The following is a 20250-nucleotide window of genomic DNA, read 5'->3' as shown; positions in this document are numbered from 1 at the left end:
GGCTGGGTGTCAAGAAAGTATAGGGTAATATAGGGGTGTCAATGAAGAAAGGAGGAGGGGATGATGGTAAGTGAAGATGATAACTTTTCCAGAGGGAAAAGTAAATGAGTGTCTCATCGCAAGGAGACGCTTGTGCGGCATCTCCATAAATGTGTGTGCCCCACCCCCCGCGTCCAATAATTACCAATAAAAACCATGTTGATATAATTGGTATTCATTTAGTTCGTATTTTATGTTTTCTCTGTTTTTTTGTTCTGTACTGGTGCCTGTAAAGTCCATAAGTTCCCCCCAGTAGTCTTGTTTTTTTGTATACAAAAATTGACATTAGCAAAAGTCCAAATATTGGCCAACAATAGGTCACTCTTCCTTCCACTGAATATAATACTGATAATATGCTATCTACTGATATGAGTCACTTTCAGTAGCTTTCAGTTCAGAAAAAGGTCCATAAAGACATGGATGAGCAAGTTTGCGGTGGAGGAGCTTGACTGGCCTGCACAGATTCCTGACTTCAACCCAATAACACCTTTGGGATGAATTAGAGCAGAGACTGAGAGCCAGGCCTTCTTGTCCTGTGACCTCACAAATGCGCTTCTGGGAGAATGGTCAAACATTCCCATAGACACACTCCTAAACCTTGTGGATGGCCTTTCCAGAAGAGTTTAAGCTATTATAGCTGCAAAGGGTGGGCCAACTCATTATTGAACCCTACGGACTAAGACTGGGATGCCATTAAAGTTCATGTGCGTGTAAAGGCAGGTGTCCTAATACTTTTGACAATATAGTGTATGTGCTGTTTTTATTGAGGTGCCTTATAACCTTATGGAATTCTAGATTTGTCAATCAATGTGTACCAGATCTGTTGCCCAATGGTAGTTTATATTTTGATTATGACCATTACAGGTAAAATAAATAACAATGAAATAATAGTAGTTGTTGGTTGAATTATGTGTTTAATTATGTAAGGGCAATGATGGCAAATTGGGACTCAGGTTTTTGAATTGACCCGCCCACTCCACACCCTCTATTTAGCATATCAATTGCCTAGATATGTTGGCTGCCAGCTTCTCTGTGACTTGACAAAGCACATGCGTGCGAAATGCGTCGTCACTGAAACCCCCATGCTTGCGTGCCAAGCTGGATCCTTGTGACTCCTTCCTTCTTCTGCTCAGTGGCTAGTCCTGACGCCATCCGCATCGCGCCGTGCGCCTAGCCTGGACACACAAACAGACAGCGATCCACAGGCTGTCACTTCGCCATTTCCCTAATGGCTTCCCCACTGGAACTTGGGTGCAAGATTCCATCTCACCCCGGAGTTTCTGGCATTGGTATCACTTGCTTTTATTAACATTTTAATGACTTGTTTATTAAATTAATTATTACTTAAAGCGGAGGTCCACCCTAAAGTGGACCTTCCGCTCATTGGAATCCTCCCCTCCTCCGGCGCCACAATTGGCACCTTTCAGGGGGGAGGGGGATGCAGGTACCTGTACAGTACAGGTATCTGCACCCACTTCCGGGATAGCTCTCTGCGGAAAGGGGCGTAGATCTATGCCCCTTTCTGAAAGTCCCCCACTGCCTGCTGGGAAACACACAGATCCCAGAGGCAGCGGGTCCATCCTCATTGCGCAGCGCGACTCGTGCATGCGCAGTAGGGAACCGGGAAATGAAGCCGAAAGGCTCCACTTCCTGATTCCCATACCCAAGATGGCGGCGGCAGCACCCGAGAGACGATCGAGAGATCAGCTTCGGGTGCCGACATCGCGGGCGCGCTGGGCGGGTAAGTGTCCTTATTTTAAAAGTCAGCAGCTGCAGTATTTGTAGCTGCTGGCTTTTAAAAAAAAAAAACGGTGGAACTCCCGGCGGACTCCCGCTTTAATTATTTAAAATAAACAAGTGTGTTTTTTCTTTGCATCTACTGGGCGGACTCTTTACAACCTGCATTACATCCACCCAACCCTAGAAGGATTACCACAATATAAAGATTTGCTCCTAGGACCCTGAGTGCTGCTTTTCCTTGACTGACTTAATTTTAGGTGTGGTCCTTTGGTGATGTCGGGGGCTACACTTGGGCCCTCCATATCAAGAAAGTTGATCACCATTGTATTAGCAGAGAAGGGTTTGCATATACTTTAAGGGGAACTCCACCTGCCTTCAGGCTTCCTTGAAGAGATGAGTTTTCAAGGCTCTCCTAAAGGTGGACAGAGTAGTAGATAGTAGGACAGATTGGGGTTGTGAGTTACAGAGGATGGCAGAGGCCCTGGGGAAGTTCTGGAGGCATGCACAGTACTCTCCATTGACATAACGATAAGTGTGCTGTGAAGGCAGACAGTGCTATGCCACAATGGTGACTCTGGCATGCATGTGTTGTCATCACTGCCTTCCAGTTCATATGGCCAGAGAGTATGAACCAAGGAAGAAGGCCACGTGAAGGTAGAAGCACTTGGAGTGGTGACAGCCCAGCACTGGAAGGCTCCATTTGAAATATTTGTCTATCATATCGTGTTAGTAATCGATGCATACCAGCCCTCTATGGAATTACCTGCAGGGGGCCCATTTTTTCTTTGAGTTCACTACCAATTAAAGTTTCTTCATAAATTCAAATAGAAAAATCTTCTCAATTCCACAGCATAGCAACATTTCAGGAATGAAGAAATCTCATCTGGAAGCCCGGAGTGTGTGAACAGCACAATGAGACATTAAACATTTATATATCCCACTCATCTACAAATAGGCCATCAATGTGGACTGCCAACACTCTCTAGTCAACCAATAGGCCTGTGAAAATGTAGACCATGGATCGTGTAGACCAGGAGTCTCCAAACTTTCTAAACAAAGGTCCGGTTTATGGTCCTTCAAACCTGATGGGAGCCGGATTGTGGCCAGTGGGAGTAATAAATGTCCTAGTGTCGGTGGGAGTAAACAATGACCTATGGTTTCTATTAGGTGGATGAATAGTGCCCCATCATTGGTGTCAGTGGGAGGAATAGTGCCCCATCATTGGTGTCAGTGGGAGGAATAGTGCTCCATCATTGGTGTCAGTGGGAGGAATAGTGCTCCATCATTGGTGTCAGTGGGAGGAATAGTGCTCCATCATTGGTGTCAGTGGGAGGAATAGTGCTCCATCATTGGTTTCAATGCAAGGAATAGAGTCCACGAGTAGCCAGGCCTTGGAAACCCAATAAGAAATGATAATATTCTGAGCTTGGCCATCATTGTACCAATGACAGCTGAGCATCTAAGCGGTTGTAGCCTTCTACCTGCCAGGCGGTGCTATTCATACTCATCAATGGTATCTGTCATGTAAATAGACTCAGGGCCGTTTTTAATATTGATTGGGCCCGGGGCAAAAATTGTCTTGGGGCCCCCCTCCCCCCCATGCAATGTCGCTCTCCACCTTCTCTGAGAAATACAATAAATAGCAGCTAGACTTAAAATCAGTTTACTGTATCAGATCAGATCAGATCAGGCAGCGATTGCGATTGGTTGCCAGAGGTTACAGCATATCATTACTGCTTACTGACAGGTTGCTAGAGGCTACAGTACACATTAAGGCTCACTGATTAGTTGCTGGAGGTTACAGCACATGATTTCTGCTTGTTGATTGGTTGCTAGAGATTACTGTACAGTAATACTGCTCACTGGTTGCTTTAGGTTACAGCATATTTTCTCCTCACAGCAGGGGGCATAATATATATGAATGCCACCTTTATTTACAAATCAATGCCGCTGGCCTCAGCTATTTACATATGAATGTTGCTGCTATTTACATATAAATGACCGTTATTTACATGTAAACACAGAGTCTGCAGGTGAGTCATCCGTACACAATAGGGCTGAGCTGAGCAGCATTAGTAGCAGCATTTCACACTGAGATATCAGGACACAGCACAGGACTAAAATTTCAAGGGACAAGGGAATTTAAACTGGAATGGTTGGCAAGTATGAGGCAGCTGCTTTGGGCCCCACAACAATGACAGGGCCCAGGGCAGCTGCCTCTTTTGCCCTGCCTTAAAGAAGGCCCTGAATAGACTCCATAGAGAGGCAATCTGCAATGGTTTCTACATAGTTTGCTATTGTATTTATTATGATTAGGACTATTTGATATATTTTCCCTTGAGTCAAAAAAATATTATTTCTTGATCATACATCACGGGACACAGGAGCTTCATTACATAGTGGGTTATATAGGCACCTCTGGTGATTGGACACTGGTTGACCCAATTAAAGAGAATTCCTCCCCTATATAACCCCTCCCATTAGGGAGGCACCTCAGTTTTTTCGCCAGTGTCTGGTCGATGGTCACGTAAAACTTAGCTCTATGCGGGTCCCGGCGAGGGCCGAAGGGCTACAACAAACCGGATCCATACCTCGGGCCGATAATTGACTCCCAAGATGGTATGGTACCCGGGCCTCGTCTGCCGAAGACACGAGGTTTTGCCTGTAAGTCCTCTCCATTGGAAGACTGGACTCTGGGACAACCAGACTTGGGGTACTGTTTACTCAGGGCGCCCGTAAGTTTCTGGCAGAGTTTTTTACAAGGCCCAGGTAGGAGGATCTTTTCGTAAGAACCCCAGATACGCCTGAAGGTTGGCTAACAATACCCGCCGTGATGGGTGAAGGCTGGAATTGGTCTGAACACAGCAATTCCTGCGGCGGGGAACAGGTATGGGAAGTCATCCTATATATTTAATATATGAATGGATTTCTTCATTGTGAGTAGTTGTATGTCTTACCTGGTTTCCACCACTTGAGGGAGTAAGAGCAAGCCTGATGCATACTTACATGCCTTTCAAACAAACACGCTCAGTGAAATGCCTGGTCCTCCCAGCTACTCACGTCTCCTTGCAGTCCCTGCCACAATGAAGGTAAAAGAGGGGTCCCACGCAGATCAGGGGGTCCCATGTCACTCCCTTTGGGTTCTCCTCCCCCCCCGGATCCCGCGGTCCTCGTGCACGCGCGCGGGCGCGTGCACGCGCGCCGGGCGCGCTCCCGGCCTAATGGGGAAAGGGGGGGGGGGTGGTTGCCAGCTGTGCACAATCAGGTGCTCTATGCTGCAGTGCAGGCGCCAAAACGGCCGTTTTTAAAAGCCCAGAGCGTCAGGGGACTGTAAGGTGAGACACAGGAGCTGTGGGCTGTAAGCATCCGTGGGATTGGATCCAGGCGAACCTTAAGACACCTACTCAGCATCATATTGTGCAGTTAAGCTTATATTGATTTATTGTGAGACTTTAAGCACAAACAAGTGATTGCATTTTACATTAGTAACTCTGCTTTGTAGCTCAGTACTATGTCTCCTCGTAAGAGGGTTTCAGGGGCAGGTAACAAAAGCACTGGCAGGTCACCGCCTAGGTCCATTCCAAAAGTGCATGCAGATTACCATCCCCCTCTGCAAGAGTGGAGCCTGCATCTCAAGACGAGTCAGTGCCCCTTTCAGGCTTTGCAGCCTCTCCTAATGTCGCAGCCCCGGTATATGTCACTGAGGACTCCCTTAGGGCTACATTGGAGAGTTTTGAAGGGAGGATAATGAATTTTATTTCTGCTTCCCTAAAAGATAGCAGAAAAAGGGGTAGATCCCCTCCCTCTGCTGAAATCCCTCTCTCAGACAGTTGTTCTGAAAATGAGGAGAGATCCCTATCTTTGGATAGGGATCATGAGCAGTCGGATCAGTCAGAGGATGAGGAGTTAGTCCCCTCCTCCCAGGCACTCAGAAAGCAGGTGCAGTATTATACTGAATTGGTGCGTACCACATTCAGAATGCCTGCTACTGAAGTCGCTACATCCTCTGTCTCTTCCCTGGGAGTCAGGAAAGCCCCACAGACTGCTTGTTCCTTTCCAATTCATCCTTTAATGGCTGACTTGATGTATAAGGACTGGGGACATCCCGATAAACTGTTTTCTCCTCCCAAGAGGTTTTCTATGTATTATCCCGTGGAGGAAAGTTTCACCAAGAAATGGGGGGCCCCATCTGTTGATGCGGCTATCTCTTGTGTGAATAAAAACCTAACTTGTCCTTTGGATAATGCGCAGGTATTTAAGGATCCAGCTGACAAAGGGCTGGAAACCTTGTTAAAAGCCTCCCTTTCCATGGCCGGCGCTGTGGTGCAACCTACAGTCGCAGCCGTGGGGTTGTGTCAGTTCCTTAAGGAACAGGTTAAACAGATGTTTGAACTCCTTCCCAATGAGGAAGTAGAGAAATATGCAGAAATGCCTCACATCTTATGTTTCATAATTGATGCGATTTTGGATTCTGTCCAACAAGCATCACGTTTGTCCCTCATGTTGGTACACATACGAAGGGCTCTATGGCTAAAGAATTGGGCTGCTGAGATGTCATGCAAAAGCATTTGGCTGGGTTCCCGTTTAAAGGGGAACGGTTGTTTGGAGAGGAATTAGATAAATTCGTCCAAAATATTTCGGGAGGTAAATCTACACTCCTTCCAGTCAAGAAGAGTAAACGTCCTTCATTCAGGCGTACTCTTTCTCCCGAAGCATCAAGCTCTAAACAGTGGCGACAGCCTTCCCAGCCCTCCTCGGCTGGAAAGCCTCAGGGCTGAGCCCAGGGACAGAAAAAGACTTGGGGGCGGAAGCCTGCCAAGCAAACCTCCAAGACCTCCTTGTGAAGGGGCGCCCCCGCTCGGCCGAGTGGGGGGAAGGCTCCTGCAGTTTGCAGGCGCCTGGCGGGAGGAGATTCAGGACAGATGGGTGATCTCTTCAGTGTCTCTGGGCTACAGGCTAGAGTTTCAGGAGATTCCACCTTCTCGTTTTCTAAGGTCAAGGATCCCCAGGGATCCGATAAAGCAGAAACCGCTATTTGTGGCCTTAGATCAATTACTATCCCAGGGTGTGATAGTAGAAGTGAGCCCGAAAGATCAGGGTTCAGGTTTTTATTCAAATCTCTTCACCGTTCCAAAACCAAGCGGAAGTGTCAGACCTATCTTGGATCTGAGAGACTTAAACCGGTTTCTACACATCCAGACCTTCCGGATGCAGTCAATACGCACTGTGCTCTCCTCCCTACAAGGAGGAGAATTCATGGCATCAATAGATATCAGAGACGCATATCTTCATGTGCCAATATTTCCCGCACACCAGAAGTTTCTGAGGTTCGCGGTAGAGCAGCGCCATTTTCAATTTGTGGCCCTGCCGTTCGGCCTAGCCACGGCCCCCCGAGTCTTCACGAAGATTCTAGACCCTCTCTTAGCAATCTTAAGAGTTCAGGGCATAGCCGTCATGGCTTACCTAGACGACTTACTTCTCGTAGAGAGAACTGCAACATGCCTAAGTCGCAGCGTCACCAAAACGCTAGAACATCTGGGCCACCTAGGTTGGATTATAAACCTAGAAAAGTCGTCTTTACAACCGACCACCAGGTTGGATTACCTGGGTCTGATTATCGACACCGCTCAAGGCAGGGTGTTCCTTCCAAAGCCAAAGGCCTTGGCCATTGGAGATCTGGTGCGCCTGATTCTGGGCAGAAGATCTTCCTCCATTCGGTTGTGCATGAGACTGTTGGGAAAAATGGTCGCCTCTTTCGAGGCCGTTCCATTCGCCCAGTTCCACTCAAGGCCCCTGCAAAGATGCATCCTTGCGATTTGGAACAGGAAGCCCCAATCCCTGGATCTTCCTATGCGTTTATCCCCTCGGGCACGCAAAAGTCTTGTCTGGTGGTTACAGACCGAAAATTTGCTGAAGGGCAAAACCTTTCTTCCCCTCTCGTGGAAGATTGTCACCACGGATGCCAGCCTGACAGGCTGGGGAGCCGTGTTATAGGGAACATGCTCGCAGGGAAAATGGTCTGCGACCGAAAGTCTGCTGCCCATAAATATCTTGGAGATTCGGGCAGTTTACATGGCACTCAGAGAGTGGTCTCACAGACTGCGAGGTTTCCCGGTTCGGATTCAGTCCGACAATGCCACCGCAGTGGCTTATATCAATCACCAGGGCGGTACCAGAAGTCTGGTGGCCCAAAAGGAGGTGAATCGCATACTTGTCTGGGCAGAAGAGCATGTGCCGTGCCTCTCTGCAGTCTTCATCCCAGGAGTGGACAATTGGCAGGCGGATTATTTCAGCCGCCAGCAGTTGTGCCCAGGAGAATGGGCTCTGCACCCCGATGTGTTTCAGGACATATGTTACAAGTGGGGCACTCCAGACGTGGATCTGTTTGCGTCCAGATTCAACAGGAAACTGGGCAGCTTTGTATCAAGGACAAGAGATGCACTTGCTCAGGGGTCAGATGCTCTGACAGTTCCCTGGGATCAGTACAATCTGATCTATGCCTTCCCCCCGAGCCCGCTGCTATCGAGGTTCCTGGGAAGGGTCAAGAGGGAGACGAAGCCGGTCCTTCTAGTGGCCTCGGCTTGGCCCAGGCGACCATGGTTCGCAGAAATCATGAAGTTGGCAGTGGGCAGGCCATGGACCCTCCCTCTCCGGCCAGATCTGCTCTCACAGGGCCCAATTTACCATCCTGCTTTACGCAGTCTGAATTTGACGGCCTGGCTGCTGAGACCCACATTTTGAGAGGCCGTGGTCTTTCGGGGCCAGTCCTTTCCACTCTGGTCAATGCCAGAAAACCAGCCTCCAGGCGTATCTATTACATGATCTGGAGGACATATGTTTCCTGGTGTGAACCCAGGAGATGGCATCCTAGAAGGTATGTCATTGGCAGAATCTTGGCCTTTCTCCAGTCAGGCCTTGAAATGAATTTGGCCATAAGCACCATCAAGGTGCAGATTTCGGCCCTATCGGTCTTTTTTTCAAAAGATCGCTTGCATCACATTCCCTAGTACGGGCCTTTATCCAGGGGGCTATGCGGATGAGACCGCCAGTCAAACCTCCGGTATGCCCTCGGGATCTGAATTTGGTTCTCTCGGCCTTAGAAGCCCAACCATTTGAACCTCTGCATCTAGCTTCCTTGACTCTCCTGACAAAGAAGCTGGTTTTCCTAGTAGCCATATCCACGGCTAGAAGGGTATCAGAATTGGCAGCTCTTTCCTGTAAAGAGCCCTATTTAATTATCCATAAGGACCGAGTGGTCATGCGTCCCAACAGGTCCTTTCTACCTAAGGTAGTTTCAGGTTTCCACCTGAATCAGGATGTAATCCTACCATCCTTTTTTCCAAATCCTCAGTCCACAGAGGAAAAATCCTTACACACTTTAGATGTGGTTAGAGCAATCAGTCTTTATCTTCAAGCAACTGCTCAGATAAGGAAAACTGACTGTTTATTTATTCTGCCAGAAGGCCCTAAAAGGGGTCAGGCAGCGTCAAAGTCCACTCTCTCAAGGTGGATCAGACAGGTTATTTCTCAGGCCTATGACTTAAAGAGGAAGATTCCTCCTTTTCAGGTGAAAGCGCACTCTACTAGGGCTGTCAGTGCTTCTTGGGCAGTGCATCACCAGGCCTCCCTGGCTCAGATCTGTAAGGCTGCGACTTGGTCATCAGTCCACACATTCACCAGATTCTATCAGGTGGATGTCAGAGGGCAAGAGGATATCGCCTTCGGGCGCAGTGTACTGCAAGCTGCAGTTTAGGTCCTCAGGTCCCTGGCGGTCTAAAATTATGATCTGTGTCTCCCTCCCCTCAACCTGAGCATTGCTATGGGACATCCCACTATGTAATGAAGCTCCTGTGTCCCGTGATGTATGATCAAGAAAATAGGATTTTTATATACAGCTTACCTGTAAAATCCTTTTCTTGAGAGTACATCACGGGACACAGGGCTCCCGCCCCTCTTGGGTTTTACGTGGTTTCTTATTGCTTTGCTACAAAACTGAGGTGGCTCCCTAATGGGAGGGGTTATATAGGGGAGGAATTCTCTTTAATTGGGTCAACCAGTGTCCAATCACCAGAGGTGCCTATATAACCCACTATGTAATGAAGCTCCTGTGTCCCGTGATGTACTCTCAAGAAAAGGATTTTACAGGTAAGCTGTATATAAAAATCCTATTATATTTTCTCATATCCAGTCAGCAGGTGGAGTCTTTGGATCCATTTCACGTTTCCAGTGTCTCCTTACCTCCTGATGAAATATCCGGCTGTTTAGGGGGCTCAGTAGCTTTATGGGCCCTTCTGAGATTTCCTTCAGAGTGTCTAATATAAGGGCAGCTAGTGCAGAGAAGTGTTTTCCTTTCAGATAACCCATGAAGCTCTAGAAATCCTGTGTCAATGCTACCCTATAAGAATGTTGTTAACATAAAACTATTTTAAATATAAATATATATATATATATATATATATATATATATATATATATATATATATATATATATGTAAAAATTGGCATTACATCATCATATATTTCTTTTCAGCTTACTAAAGAACCAATTTGCTTACTTTTAATCTTTACTACATGGTCATCAAATGAGTCATATAAGATATAATTCCTTGTAGATGAATATCTCAGGCTGGAGGGATTACAATGTGTCCTTTGCTGTGGACGAGTCTCTCCAGTTCCCACCCAATGTGACAGAATATAAAATCCCCCTCCAGTATGGGACCAACTACACCATCACCCTCCAAGGACTCGCAACATCTGGGGCTAAGGAGGTTACAACCGAGAACATTGAGACTGATATTGGAGGTGAGTGCACTGGCAGACATGCCAATTGAAAGGCTGTTTTATAGAACAATAAATATTCATAGGTTTAAAGCAGTGGAGTGTTTGATCTTGTTTCACAATGGAAGGTTCACCACTGACACCGATCTGCTGCAGAGACTTGATGATCAGCTATATCAGCCATTCTCAACCAGGGTTCCGTGGAACCCTAGGGTTCCCCAAGAGCATGCAAGGGGTTCGATGAGCTATAGCTGAGGGACCTCATATATGATGGTGCCTGGATACAGGCCTGGGACAAGGGGGGCTGCCCTGGGCACAACATGTATTGTAGGGATTGGGGGTGCCACAAGTTCCTTCTACCGTATGGCTGACAGGAGTAGTGACAGTGGCATCACTACTTCTGTCAGCCCAGCGCTAAAAGCAGCAAGGAGAGGAGGAGAGGGCCAGGAGGAGGTGCGGACTGTACTCTCTGTCCCCCTCCTCCCCATAAGTTCACAAATAATGAAGGGGGGGGCACATTTTTGCATCTTTGCCCTGGGCACTGGATGATCTTGTCCCAGTACTGCATACAACCACACGAACACACTGTGCACGCACCCACATTGTACACACTGTGCACCCACACAGACACATACAGACTCATGTATAATAAAGGTAGGGTGAGGGGGACACAGTTGGCATCTTCGCTCTGGGCACTGTGTAGGGAGGGGCACTGAAGATAAGCCATTCCTCCATGTTTGCCCATTAACTCATTTGGGGCCAAGTCTGGGTCACAGGAGAGGACACACCTGGGATGGGATCATGAATGTACACCGTGTACAATTGCACCATATCCGTTCTCTACTTAACTCTCGGGTCCCCATGACAAAGTACACCTTCTCTGTAACTTGCATTTAGGAGGGGCACGATGAGCCTTGTCCACATCCACCCGTACAGCAAATCACCACTACCTCACTCCCAGTAACGGTATGTGGTCAAGCCCTGCATCCAGCATGGTCTCCATGCTTGCACTAAAGTTCACTTGATTCTTCCATACCTGTCTACAGGACAGGGACCTCTGAGGCACGAGTCTGCTCCTATTGGTATGGGAGACAGACCACTCATGGAGAGAGCGCCAACAACAGCTCCCTCCTGCAAAAGGCTATCCCACCTATCTCAGGCACACACTTAACGACAGGCTGCTTGGTAGATTTCTGTTACCATGGGTGACCACTTGTATCTGCACACTGCACCAACTTCGGTACGTCTTCATACCCCATGTGTTTAGTGACCCGAACTACAGACTATGTGTGCCAGTTACTTGCATTACACCCATTAAGTAAATTCAGACCAGATGGGAACAAAGTTTCAAACCTTTACTTACAAAAGTGTAAAATGAACATCTTAAAGTCCAACATGCAAGAGCAAGATTTTTCCTATATCCCTACTCATAACTCAGACTTTACTGCCCCCGCATACCTGCAAAGGTAGAGTTCATGTAGGAAGAAACGGATCCATTAGCGACATTTCCCAGTGCTGGAATCTTCGGGGATGAACTCCAGGTACTGATGACTTTCTACATCACGGTGGTGGCAAGTGACATTCCTCTGCTCCTCCCAAGTGGGGGCACTCTCAAATCTTTTACCTTATGGGGTTCTCTTACAGGCTCTGGGCTCTATGCTTAGAGGTAGGGATGAGCGAACAGCCCCCGGTTCGGTTCACACCAGAACCTGCGAACAGACCGAAAATTGGCGCGAACTTTAGAACCCCCATTAAAGTCTATGGGACTCGAACGTTCAAAATCAAAAGTGCTAATTTTAAAGGCTAATATGCAAGTTATTGTCCTAAAAAGGGTTTAGGGACCCGGGTCCTGCCCCAGGGGACATGTTACAATGCAAAAAAAAGTTTTAAAAACGGCAGTTTTTTTCGGGAGCACTGATTTTAACAACGCTTAAAGTGAAACAAAATTGAAATATTCCTTTAAATATTGTGTCTGGGGGGTGTCTATAGTATGCCTGTGAAATGGCACGTTTTTCCCGTGTTTAGAACAGTCCCTGCATAAAATGACATTTCGAACGGAAAAAAAGTAATTTAAAACTGCTTGCGGTTCTAATGTAATGTCTGGTCCCAGCAATATGGATGAAAATCAGTGAGACAAACGGCATGGGTAACCCCCCGCCCATTACCAGCCCCTTTGGGTCTTGTATGGATATTAAGGGAAACCCCGTACCCAAATTAAAAAAAGGAAAGGCGTGAGGCCCCCAGGCCCTATATACTCTGAACAGCAGTATGCAGGTGGTGCAAACAAGACAGGGACTGTGTAGGTTTGTTGTTAAAGGGATTGTAAAGTGAAATTTTTTATTTATTTAAAATAACAAACATGTTATACTTACCTCCACTGTGCAGCTCGTTTTGCACAGAGTGGCCCCGAACCTGCTCTTCTAGGGTCCCTCGGCAGCTGTCTCTGCTTCCTCCCGCAGGTGCTTCTCACGTTCATGCGAGCTCCCTCGCATTGGTGAGAAGCACCTGCGGGCTCGCTCCCATGATACAACTGACGGCTATAGCCGCTCCCTGTATCACAAGGCTCCGCCCCCGGCGCGTCATTGGATGTGATTGACAGCAGCGCGAGCCAATGGCTGCGCAGCTTTCAATCCATCCACTCCAGCCAATCAGCGGCCAGGCTGAGCGGCGAAGAGGACAGCGGGGGCGAGCGCGGGATTTTCGAGGGGTCAGGTAAGTAAAACGGGGGGGCTGGGGGCGCCGGCAGTGTCAGATGTTTTTTCACCTTAATGCATAGAATGCATTAAGGTGAAAAAACATTTACCTTTACAACCCCTTTAAGTAGAATCAGTTTGTAATTTTGAACTGGTACATTTTTAAAGTGTAGCTCCAGTCCAAAAATCTATTTTTAAGCTTTTTGGAAAACATAGGGAAGGGTTATCAGCTCTGTAACATTTTTTTTTGCTGTCTGTGCACCTCTTCAGAAGATTTCACCTCGCTTTCTGTCCCAATGCCAAATGTTTTTGAAAATGTGGGTTTTTTAGTAAAACAGGGATTGGGATAAAGCATCAGTTCCCCATATCAACTCTTACAGGAGGAAATTTCCCTTCCTAGGGGTAGATTTCATCTCACTTCCTGTTGTCTCCTTGCATTTCCAAGTAAGAGATGTTTGTAAGTTGGTTGTTTGAAAGTAGGGGCCTGCCCTATATGCTCTGCAGAAATTTGGGCCTAAGGTGTTGGTGTTACCACAACACTGTAAGCCCTCAAAGTGACTCTTGGTGGGCGCTGGAACGCCCTGCTGTGAACGATTATATCAAGAATTGTAATTACATGCCATTGTTGAACAGTGGTAGAAAAATTGGGCCTTTGGTGGTGGTGGTGCTGGTGCCACAACACTGTAAGTCCTCATAGTTACTCTTGGTGGGCCCTGGAACGGGTCCTGCTGTGAAATATTATATCAAGAATTGTAATTACATGCACCTGTTGAACAGGGGCAGAAAAATTGGGCCTTTGATGGTGGTGGTGTTGCCACAACACTGTAAGTCCTCACAGTTACTCTTGGTGGGCGCAGGAATGGGCCCTGCTGTGAAATATTAGATCAAGAATTGTAATTACATGTCCCTGTTGAACAGGGGCAGAAAAATTGGGCCTTAGGCACTGGTACCACAGCACTGTAACACCTCACAGAAACTCTAGTTGGAGCACAGGAATGAGCCCTGCTGCAAAGTATTGCATCAAAAATTGTAATTACATGCCCCTGTTAAATGGGGGCTGAAAAATGGGGCCTTGGGCACTGGTGCTGTTGCCACAACTCTGCAACCCCTCACAGATACTCTAGTTGGAGCGCAGGAATGAGCCCTGCTGCAAGGTATTGCATCAAAAATTTTAATAGCACGCCCCTGTTAAACAGGGTCTGAAAAATTGGGCCTTAGCCACTGGTGCTGGTGCCACAATATTGCAACCACTCACAGATACTCTAGTTGGAGCGGAGGAATGAGCACTGCTGCAAAATAATGCATCAAAAATTGTAATTACACGCCCCTGTTAAACAGGGGCTGAAAAATTGGGCCTTAGCCACTGGTGGCGGCACCCAGAACCAAAAATGTTCTTACAAACTATCAGCATGATCATTGAGGAGTAAGAGGATAGTCACTCAGCATAACAGGATAGTCACTCAGCATCAGCATAGGCAGTCTTGAAGGGATCTGACATTTAAAAAAATTTTTTTGGTTACACCAGCATCAGGTGCTTGGTAGCTGGTGGTGATCCAAGACTGATTCATTTTTATGAAGGTCAGTCGATCAACCGAGTCGGTGGACAGGCGCACCCTGTGATCGGTTACAAAGCCTCCAGAAGCACTGAATGTGCGTTCCGAAAGACCGATGGATGCAGGACAGGCCAGTAGCTCAATTGCATACTGTGCAAGCTCTGGCCAGTGATCCATCCTCAAGACCCAGTAAGCCAGAGGATTTTCGGTGGTAAAGGTGTCCAAGTCTGACCTTGCCCCTAGGTATTCACGCACCATGTAAATCACACGCTGGTGATGGTTGCTGGAACCGATCATACCTTGGGGCTGCGGACTAAAAAATTGTCTGAACGCATCGGTCAGATGGCCACCTTCTCCACCGCTCCTTCTGTGACTGACCGAAGCCTCAGCAACACGTTGTCCAGGACCAGGAATTTGAAACCCCCCAGTCTCTGGGAACGCGTTGCACAGACCTTTCTGCAAGGCCTCCCGAAGATGTTTCATCCTCTGCTCCCTCTGCGATGGCAAGATAAGGTCCGCAACTTACCCTTGTAACGTGGATTAAGGGGGGTTTCCAGCCAGTAATGATCCTTCTCCTTGATCCGACGAATATGAGGATCCTTCCGCAGGCTTTGCAGGATCAGGGAGGCCATGCAGCATAGGTTAGCTGAGGCATTCGGTCCGGAGTCCTCTGGGTCACTAAGGCCGACATGATCCGCAGCCACCTCCTCCCAGCCACGTACAAGTCCACGGGTTTCTTGGGACTGTGAATTCTCCCTAAAAGATTGCTGCTGATGCTGAGTGCCAGGCGCCACCTCCATGCTGACACAATCCTCCTCCTCCTTCTTGTCCTCCTTCTGTGTGATCGGCGGGCCAGCAGGAACACTGTCTGGATAAAGGGGGCCTTGAGAGGTAAGGAAGTCCTCCTCTTCCTGCCTCTGTTCTGCCTCAAGTTCCTGTCCATTATCCCACGCAGTGTGTGCTCCAACAGGTGGACAAGAGGGACAGTGTCAATGATGCATGCACTGTCACTGCTCACCATCCTCGTGGCCTCCTCAAATGGTGACAGAACAGTGCATGCATCCCTGATCATGGCCCATTGGCATGGGGGAAAAAAACCAAGCTCCCCTGACCCTGTCCTGGTGCCGTAGTCACAGAGGTACTCATTGATGGCCCTCTGCTGCGTGTGCAGCCACTGCAGCATGGCCAACGTTGAGTTCCACCTGGTGGGCATGTCACAGATTAGGTGGTTCTTGGGCAGGTTAAATTCCTTTTGGAGGTCAGCCAGCCAAGAACTGGTATTATATGACTGGTGCAAATGCACACAGACTTTCCTGGCCTGCCTCAGGACATCCTGTAAGCCCGGGTACATGCCCAAGAGCTGCTGCACCACCAAGTTAAGGATATAAGCCACACAGGGCACATGGGTCAGTTGCCCCTGTCGGAGGGCAGAGAGGAGGTTGGTGCCATTGTCACAAACCACCATTCCTGGCTTAAGCTGGCGTGGCATCAACCACCTCTCAGCCTGCCCCTGCAGAGCTGACAGAATCTCTGCCCCAGTGTGGCTCCTGTCCCCCAAGCACACCAGCGCAAGCACCACATGGCATCTTTCTGCCTGCGTACTTGCGAAGCCCCTTGAACACCTACGGAGCACCGCTGGTTCTGAGGACAAAGCACAGGAAGAGGCCATGGAGGAAGAAGAAGAGGAGGGGTGGAGGAGAGAGGTGTGTCAGAATAACCAGTAGTAGCATTTTGCAGGCATGGTGGCGGAACAACCTCCAACACTACTGCACCTTGTCCTTCATCCTTCCCAGCTGCCAGAAGAGTCACCCAATGCGCCATGAAAGATAGGTAACATCCCTGTCCATGCCTGCTGGACCATGAGTCAGTGGTAGTATGCACCTTACCACTGACCGCCCTGTCCAGCGTGGCCAAGACATTGCCTTCCACATGTCGGTAGAGAGCCAGAATCGCCTTCCATGAGAAAAAGTGGCGTTTGGGAACCTGCCACTGAGGAACCGCACATTCCACAAACTCACGGAAGGGGACAGAGTCTACCAACTGAGATACGCTTGAGGCATATGTTACAAATAGCAATGGTGCGATCTGATGCACTCATCTCAAAAAAGGCCCACACCAAAGAACTTTTGGAATAATGCGCAGAGGTAGCGCCCTGCACATACGGAGCTGTGCGGTGTGATGCAGACAGTGTGCTGCCCTTAAGCTGGCCCCTGTAGGGCATCATTGGAGATGTGCCTCATCCTCCTCCTCCTCTCTCCTATCATGCACCCACGTGGAGTCAGTGACCTCATCATCCCCTCACTCCTCATCACTGGAGCAAACCTGGCAGTATGCTGCAGCTGGGGGAACATGACTGCCAGATGGCTGTCCTTCTTGGGCATCCCCTCTCTCTGGGCTCACGTTACTGCCTTCCTCTAGCTGGGTATCATCATCATCAGAGCCTTCAAAATGCTGGGCATCCTCATGGAGCATATACCCAACACTGTGCTTAAACAGTTCGGGGGACTCCTCAGGAGGAAATGGTGGGGCTAGGGAAGGAGTGACTGATGCCATTGAGCCGAGGAAAGAGGCCGCATTGGCAGCTGCTTTGCCAGTACCCTGAGCCTGGATGAGAGAGGATGAGGAGGATGAGGATGGCTTGGTCATCTACTCTACTAAGTCTTCGTCATGTTGCTGCTCAACAAGTCCAGCTCCCGAAAAAAAGGACAAGCGTGTCCCATGGCCACGTGCTGATGAGGATGCACGAGTCCACGACCAGTACTGTTGCCTCTAGACACAGAGGCTGCTTGCCCTCTTTTATTGGCTCGTGACTGTCTGCCTCTCCTTGCCTGCCTGTAGTATTATTATTATGAGAACACCAGCAATTGGGGTAGCTTTATGTGCACACTGTGCAGAGTACACAGTACAGAAACTGTAATTACTGCAGCTGTCTGCCTGCGGATAGGATCAGCAGAACATCAGCAATTGGGGTAGCTTTAGGCATACACTGTGCAGATGGCACAATACACCCACTGTAATTGCTACAGCTGCCTGCGGATAGGATCAGCAGAACACCAGCAATTGGGGTAGCTTCAGGCTTACACTGTGCAGATGGCACAATACACCCACTGTAATTGCTACAGCTGCCTGCGGATAGGATCAGCAGAACACCAGAAATTGGGGTAGCTTCAGGCGTACACTGTGCAGATGGCACAATACGACAACTGAAATTGCTACAGCTGCCTGCGGATAGGATGAGCATAATACCAGCAATTGAGGTAGCTTTAGGCGTACACTGTGCAGATGGCACAATACGCCCACTGTAATTGCTACAGCTGCCTGCAGATAGGATCAGCAGAACACCAGCAATTGGGGTAGCTTCAGGCGTACACTGTGCAGATGGCGCAATACACCCACTGTAATTGGTACAGCTGCCTGCGGATAGGATGATTAGAACACCAGCAATTGTGGTAGCTTCAGGCGCACACTGTGCAGATGGCACAATACGACAACTGAAATTGCTACAGCTGCCTGCGGATAGGATCAGCAGAACACCAACAATTGGGGTAGCTTCAGACGTACAGCGTGCAGATGGCACAATACACCCACTGTATTTGCAATAGCTTCAAATGAAATGAAATCACACTGTCTCTCCATCTATCTCTCACTGCCACCACAACACACAACAGAAGATCGCCGCTCAGGCGGCCTTATATAGTGTGGGGCGTGTACTAAACCCACTGAGCCATAATTGGCCAAAGCCACCCTGGCTTTGGCCAATCATGGCTCTCTGTTTTTTCCACGCTGCGATTGGCCAAAGCATAGTGCATGCTTGGCCAATCATCAGCCAGCAATGCACTGCAATGCCGCAGTGAATTATGGGCCGTGATGCGCCACTCAAATTTGGCACGAATGGCCCATAATGTTAGGATTCGCCGAACGGGCAAACAGACGATGTTCGAGTCGAATGTGGGTTCGACTCAAACACGAAGCTCATACCTACTCAGAGGCGGGGGGGGGGGGCCCTCTGCTCTGGACCACTGTCCCTCCTTTTTATCACAAGATCAGTGGGTTGGACTCAAAGAGAACCCGCTTAAACCAAAGAACCAGGAAAGGCCTTAACTCTAACCCTCCCATTCCAGGGCAGCACCTACTGTAACTAGCACAAATTCCAACCTTTTTACAACTGGATGACCTTGTCCCGGCACTGAATACCGGGATGCAAAAGGTAGTCTCCCAGTTTATTCTCATTTACAGTGAATTCAACTGTAAACAATATCAAATGATATCTGAAAGCAACCATTACCCAACGTTTGGTCCAAGTCTAAACTAATTCCAAAGTTTGCAGTTTCCATATCCTATGTGGTCAGATAGTCATTACTGGCACACAGCAAATCAGTTCTGTTTTCTGATCAGATTACTGAATTTTCCTTTTCCAGATCCTCCTCTCCACATGGAGAAGACCATACGTGATGACACTTTACAGCTCTACCCAGTTCTTAATCTGAATGGGCCAATCAGGTGAGAAATATTTGCTCAGCATGTAAAGAAGAATTACAATATGCCACACTATCAATGCCCCCATCAGTGCCCATCAGTGCTCATCAGTGCCGCCTATCCATGCCGCCTATCAGTGCCGCATATCAGTGCCCATCTGTGAGGCATATTAGTGCCTCCTCATCAGTGCCACCTAATCAGTGGACTTCAGTGCCACCTCATTAGTGCCCATCACTGCCACCTCATCAGCGCACATCAATGAAGGACACAAATTACTTATTTACAAAATTTACTAACAAACCTAAGAAAAAAAAATAGTTTCAAAATTTTCTGTCTTTTTTCATTTTTTTGCAAAGTGGTTAAAAGAAAGTTCTATTTGTGTTTAAAAAATAATGATAACAATTTAATTTGGGTACAGTGTTGCATGACCGCGGAATTGTCATTCAAAGTGTGACAGCGCTGAAAGCTGAAAATTGGCCTGGGTGGGAAGAGGGTGAAAGTGCCCGGTATTGAAGGGGTTAATGAAAGAAAAAAAGTCTCTCAATGTATATCAATCACATCATCCAGAAATATGGGTCCACATCAATCATGATAAACAATGGCCCCTGACCTGAAGAAACACCGCTAACGTTCGCTCGACAGTTCCGCTTCCCCCGTTGCTGAAGTAAACAGGGGTGGAGTCACTTGGTGATGTCACCGGTGACCCGCCCCCTTATAATGTCACTGACTATATATGGACATGTCTATTTATGGTCAGCAACTTCATAAGGGGTGTCACTGAGGAGGGGGTGACATCACTTCTTTGTTTATTTCAGTAGCGGGGGATGCAGAGCTGTCATTTAGCTCCTCTGCTGAAGTAAACAAAGAGGCGAGGTCACCCAGTGACATCATGAGGTGACCCCGCCTCTTTTTGTTTACTTAGCAGTGGGGAAAGCAGAGCTGTCCTTCTGCCCCGGCAAACAACAGGAGCG

At 48.1% G+C, this 20250-nt stretch overlaps 1 protein-coding gene across 3 annotated transcripts in view; it reads left to right on the top strand.

Moving 5' to 3' along the window:
- LOC143995870 (uncharacterized) overlaps positions 1 to 20250 on the top strand; it is a 207934-nt gene that overhangs the window by 154785 nt on the left and 32899 nt on the right. For all 3 annotated transcript variants that reach the window (XM_077490596.1, XM_077490595.1, XM_077490594.1), the window contains 2 exons: positions 10392 to 10581; positions 19222 to 19303. In XM_077490596.1, the coding sequence (XP_077346722.1) occupies positions 10392 to 10581; positions 19222 to 19303 (272 nt within the window). The remainder of the gene's footprint in view (positions 1 to 10391; positions 10582 to 19221; positions 19304 to 20250) is intronic.

This window comes from Lithobates pipiens, unplaced genomic scaffold, assembly GCF_037356315.1.
Source record: "Lithobates pipiens isolate NorthernLeopardFrog02 unplaced genomic scaffold, aLitPip1_a1.2 Scaffold_19, whole genome shotgun sequence".
NCBI lineage: Eukaryota > Metazoa > Chordata > Amphibia > Anura > Ranidae > Lithobates > Lithobates pipiens.
Note: the sequence above shows the minus strand (reverse complement) of the source record. Positions and strands in the feature narration are given on the sequence as shown.